The 6,000-nt window shown below is 34.4% G+C and overlaps 1 protein-coding gene across 3 annotated transcripts in view; it reads right to left on the reverse strand.

Annotated features, from left to right (window-relative positions):
• MEIS3 (Meis homeobox 3) overlaps window positions 1–5,475 on the reverse strand; it is a 63,273-nt gene extending 57,798 nt beyond the window's left edge. For 2 of the 3 annotated variants that reach the window (XM_075323530.1, XM_075323531.1), the window contains exon 1: window positions 5,067–5,474. In XM_075323530.1, coding sequence (XP_075179645.1) covers window positions 5,067–5,078 — 12 coding nt within the window. In that variant the 5' untranslated portion in view covers window positions 5,079–5,474. Of the gene's footprint in view, window positions 1–5,066 lie in introns of all 3 variants that reach the window. The other variant, XM_075323532.1, reaches the window with a different exon arrangement.
• Between the last annotated feature and the right edge of the window lie 525 nt (window positions 5,476–6,000).

Genomic DNA, 6,000 nt, shown 5'->3' on the forward strand with positions numbered 1-6,000 from the left:
AGCTAATAAATAGTTAAATAGAAGAGATAGATAATAGATAAAAGAGATTAATAGATAGATGATAGATTGAAGAAATAGATGGATAGATAATAGATAGACAGATTGATAGAACGATAATGTATGTTTTACACATTGTTACAAAAGTATACACACACGTGACTTTGCATATATAACTACAAGCATCTCATTTTATATATATATATATATATATATATGTATATACTGTTTTCTTTTTACTGTTTACACACACAGATAAATACTTATATGCATCCATAAAAACGTTGGCCGATCATCTGTTAATCTACTTACACAAAGAACAATCTGTTATCAAGTATATCCTATACATGCCAGCCAAAATATATTGAAAAAAAATATATATATATATATATATATATATATATATATATATATATATATATACATATATGGTATGGAAACTATTATGGGGAGCTGAGGCAGTAAACACATTCATCTCTCTAAGTTCACACATTTAATGAGGATGACATTCCAATGTTAACTTGTGCAGAACTAATTAGAGCAATTGTGTTATTTGCATAGTGATCAGTGCGCTTCAGGATTGTGTTGCATATATATATATATATATATATATATATATATATATATATATATATATGTATTTACAAACCACAGGTCATGCTACAAGTATGGGCAGTAAACAGTGAGTATATAAGGACACAGAATTGTGTATAATGTGTATATTATTCAGCCAGGAAATAAGGTTGCAAAACTATATACAATTACATAGGGAGGTATCAATAAATAAATATTAATATATATATATATATATATATATATATATACACATACACACACACACACACACACACACAGTATCAGGCAGCCAGGACTGTTCTCAGGCTGGAGATAAGATCTCTGCGGCTTTATAGAGACAAGAAAAGTTCAGTTGCTTGGAACAGAAAGTTTTCTGAAAGTGAAGGAGTGATGTGGAGCCTGGAGGAGGCTGTGCACGGTGCAGGGAGCTGCCTGCACAATATATATACTCTCACTGTATACTCTACTTGTGTATATCTGCAGACATTGTGCATAATAAATTGGAATATCATCTCCATTTTCTAACAGTATTGAGATTTTATCAGAAATGAGCTGTTATTAGAGATTCTTCCAATGTTTTATAGGTCCAGGCTGGCTGTATCCAGAAGAAGCAGCACAGAAATATCCTATAGAAGTAAACATTAAAAAAGTAGTAAAGTGATACAATCTCCCTGACCTCAGGGCAGATATCCTGTGTATATTCCATGATGTTTCCAGTTTATTATCTGATGTGTCTGTAGTATATTGTGTGTGTATTTTACGTGTCTAGTGTATATTATTTGTTTACAGAAGGGTATATTGTGTATTTTATGTTTCTAGTGGAGAATTATACATCTGGTATATTATATGTACACAGTATATTTTAGTCCACTGTGTGCCTATTACATTACATATGTACTGTACTTTATACTATATCTGTCTAGTCTGTTATATGGTATGTCCAGGAGGTGATATTATATATTGTCTGCTATACGTTTAGTGTTTTATTACATCTAGAATCCATTGTGCTGTTGTTACATATGGGTGTAGTATTAGCCTAGTATATCATAGTATATATCGGTCCAGTATAGTTTAAGTGTTAATTATCTAGTATCCAGAGTATTATGTTACATATAATCTCAGTATATTATAGTATATATTGGTCTTGTACATTTTAAAATATATATTGGTGTATTATATCAAGATTTTGAGTGTTTATTATCTAGCATCCACAATATCATACATATGGGACCAGTATATTATAGTATATATAGTATATTATATATATATTTATTTATATATATAGTATATAGTATATTTTAATATATATTGCTCTATTATCCCATATTATATACTGGTTTATTAGAGTTTGAGTGTTTATTATCCAGTATCCAATGTATTATGTTATATATGGGTCCATTATATTACAGTATATACTGGTCTAGTATATGTTATTACAGTATATACTGGTTTTTTAGAGTTTGAGTGTTTATTATCCAGTATCCAATGTATTACGTTATATATGGGTCTATTATATTACAGTATATACTGGTCTAGTATATGTTATTACAGTATATACTGGTTTATTAGAGATTTTAAGTGTTTACTGTTTTTGTATACAGAGTACTATGTTACATATGAGTCTAGTATATATTATTAATCTATTATATGTTGGTGTAGTATATTATATTGTTAGATTTTGGTCTTGTATAGTTTGAGAGTATATTATATAGTATCCAGTGTATTATCTTACATATGGGTCCATTACATTATAGTATTATGTATTTTTATTATAGTATATAGTGGTTTATAAGAGTTTTGAGTGTTTACTATGTAGTATCCAGTGTATTATGTCACATATAGGTCTTGTATATTATCATATATGTTGTTTTAGTGTGTTTTATTAAAGTATATACTGGTTTATAAGAGTTTGAGTGTTTATTATCTAACATTCAGTATACGATGTTACATATGGGTCCAGTATATTATAGCATATGTTGTGCTAGTGTGTTGTATTATAGTATATAGTGGTTTATTGAAGTTTGAGTGTTTATTATGTAGTGTCACATATAGGTCCAGTATATTTTGGTCTTGTATAGTTTAAGTGTTTATTATGTAGTATCCAGTGTATTGTTACATCTAGCTCCATTATATTATAGTATATGTTGTTCTAGTGTATTTTATTATATTATATACTGATTTATTAGACTATGAGTGCTTAATATCTATGATAGTGTATTATTTAAGGTATGGGTCCAGTATATTATAGTATATTTTAGTCTTGTATAGTTTGAGTGTTTATCATCTAGTATCCTGTGTATTATGTTACATATGGGTCCAGTATACTATAGTACACATTGATCTAGTGTGTTTTATTATAGTATATACTGGTTTATTAGAGTTTGAGTGATTATGTTGTGTCTAGTGTATTATATTACATACGGGTCCATTATATTATAGTAGATTTTGGTTTTGTAGAGTTTGTGTGATTATTATGTAGTATCCAGTGTATTAGTCACATATGGATCCATTATATTCTAGTATATATTGGTCTAGGGCATTTTATAATAGTATATATTGGTCCAGTATAGTTTAAGTGTTTACGTAGTGTTTAGTGTATTAGTCACATATAGGTCCAGTATATTCTAGTATATGTTGTTCTAGTGTGTTTATTCTACTATATTTTGGTTGTGTGTTTTATTATAGTATATTCTGGTTTATTAGCGTTTGAGTGATTATTATGTAGTGTCCAGTGTATTATATTACATATGGATCCATTATATTGTAGTATATGTTGGTTTTGTATAGTTTGAGTGATTATTATGCAGTGTCCAGTGTATTATATTACATATAGGTCCATTATATTGTAGTATATTTTGTTTTTGTATAGTTTGAGTGATTATTATGTAGAGTCCAGTGTATATTACATATGGGTCCAGTATATAATAGTATATGTTGGTTTTGTATAGTTTGAGTGATTATTATATAGTGTCCAGTGTATAATATTACATATAGGTCCTTTATATTCTAGTATATGTTGGTTTTGTATAGTTTGAGTGATTATTATGTATTATCCAGTGTACTATATTACATATAGGTCCATTATATTATACTATATACTCGTTTTGTATAGTTTGAGTGATTATGTAGTGTCCAGTGTATTATGGTACATATGGATCCATTATATTATAGTATATACTGGTTTTGTACAGTTTGAGTGATTATTATGTAGTGTCCAGTGTATTTTTTTACATATAGGTCCATTATATAATAATATATGTTGGTTTTGTATAGTTTGAGTGATTATTATGTAGTGTCCAGTGTATTATATTACATATGGGTCCATTATATTATAGTATATACTGGTTTTGTATAGTTTGAGTGATTATTATGTAGTGTCCAGTGTATTCTATTACATATAGGTCCATTATATTATAGTATATACTGGTTTTGTACAGTTTGAGTGATTATTATGTAGTGTCCAGTGTATTTTTTTACATATAGGTCCATTATATAATAATATATGTTGGTTTTGTATAGTTTGAGTGATTATTATGTAGTGTCCAGTGTATTATATTACATATGGGTCCATTATATTATAGTATATACTGGTTTTGTATAGTTTGAGTGATTATTATGTAGTGTCCAGTGTATTATATTACATATAGGTCCATTATATTGTAGTATATACTGGTTTTGTATAGTTTGAGTGATTATTATGTAGTGTCCAGTGTATTCTATTACATATAGGTCCATTATATTATAGTATATACTGGTTTTGTATAGTTTGAGTGATTATTATGTAGTGTCCAGTGTATTCTTTTACATATGGGTCCATTATATTATAGTATATACTGGTTTTGTATAGTTTGAGTGATTATTATGTAGTGTCCAGTGTATTTTATTACATATAGGTCCATTATATTATAGTATATACTGGTTTTGTATAGTTTGAGTGATTATTATGTAGTGTCCAGTGCATTCTATTACATATAGGTCCATTATATTATATATACTGGTTTTGTACAGTTTGAGTGATTATTATGTAGTGTCCAGTGTATTATATTACATATAGGTCCATTATATTATAGTATATACTGGTTTTGTATAGTTTGAGTGATTATTATGTAGTGTCCAGTGTATTATATTACATATAGGTCCATTATATTATAGTATATACTGGTTTTGTATAGTTTGAGTGATTATTATGTATTAGTCACATATGGGTCCAGTATATTGCAGTATATGTTGGTCTCGTCTTTATGACACATTTAGTGTCCAGTGTGTCTATATGTGACCAGTATATTATTGCACATGGCTGTAATGTGTGTATACAGGAGTGCAGTGTCCCCTATGAAGTGTCATGTGAGTGCCCCCCACCCAGGCTAAATCACTGCCCACCCTGCAGAGCCCCAGGCTGCTCTCTGCCCATGTAGCCGGCCTAGGGGACATGCCAGCCGGCTGCAGCTGCCTGCCCGCCCCGGTCACAATGGTAGAAGAAGGAGGGCACCTACCCTTTGTGCCATTCCGCCCGTGCTCGTCCTTGTGGCTGCAGACAATGGGAGGTGAGGGCGCTAGCAGCGGCAGCTCCTGGCTGGAGGGGAGCACAGGGCTGGGGGACCAGGTGCTGGGAGCTGGAGGGCTGCGGGCTGGAGCATGGAGGGGCGCAGAGCGGAGAGGAGCTGCTCTCACAGCCGCCCGTCCATCAATGTGTCAGGGAGCAGATGAGTGATGAGTCCGGCTGTCTGAGGCTGGAAGAAGCCCCTGCTCCGCTCACACAGCAGACATGCCGGCTTCCTGCAGGAGGATGATGCTGGGCAGCGGCGGCTCTGGCTGTGATGTGTGCTGTGCTGTGTACAGGGGGGTGATGATGATGATGATGATGATGATGATGATGCTCCTCTCTCCCTCCCTCCTTCTTCTCTCTCCAAACCCTGAGCAATGAGCAAACCCGGAAATAGAAGAGCCTTTAACTCCTGCACTGCCTGCCCTGACCAGTCCTCAAGTGCTCTGCCCCCTCCTAGCATCATGCCAGCACAGAGGAGGGCACACACCATCACCCCCTGCACAGAGGAGGGCACACACCATCACCCCCTGCACAGAGGAGGGCACACACCATCACCCCCTGCACAGAGAAGGGCACACACCAGCCACCGACCCCCTGCACAGAGGAGGGCACACACCATCACCCCCTGCACAGAGGAGGGCACACACCATCACCCCCTGCACAGAGGAGGGCACACACCATCACCCCCTGCACAGAGGAGGGCACACACCAGTCACTGACCCCCTGCACAGAGGAGGGCACACACCAGACACTGACCCCCTGCACAGAGGAGGGCACACACCAGACACTGACCCCCTGCACAGAAGAGGACACACACCAGACACTGACCCCCTGCACAGAGGAGGGCACACACCAGACACTGACCCCCTGCACAGAGGAGG

The sequence above is a fragment of the Anomaloglossus baeobatrachus genome, chromosome 9 (genome assembly GCF_048569485.1).
Source record: "Anomaloglossus baeobatrachus isolate aAnoBae1 chromosome 9, aAnoBae1.hap1, whole genome shotgun sequence".
Taxonomy (NCBI): domain Eukaryota; kingdom Metazoa; phylum Chordata; class Amphibia; order Anura; family Aromobatidae; genus Anomaloglossus; species Anomaloglossus baeobatrachus.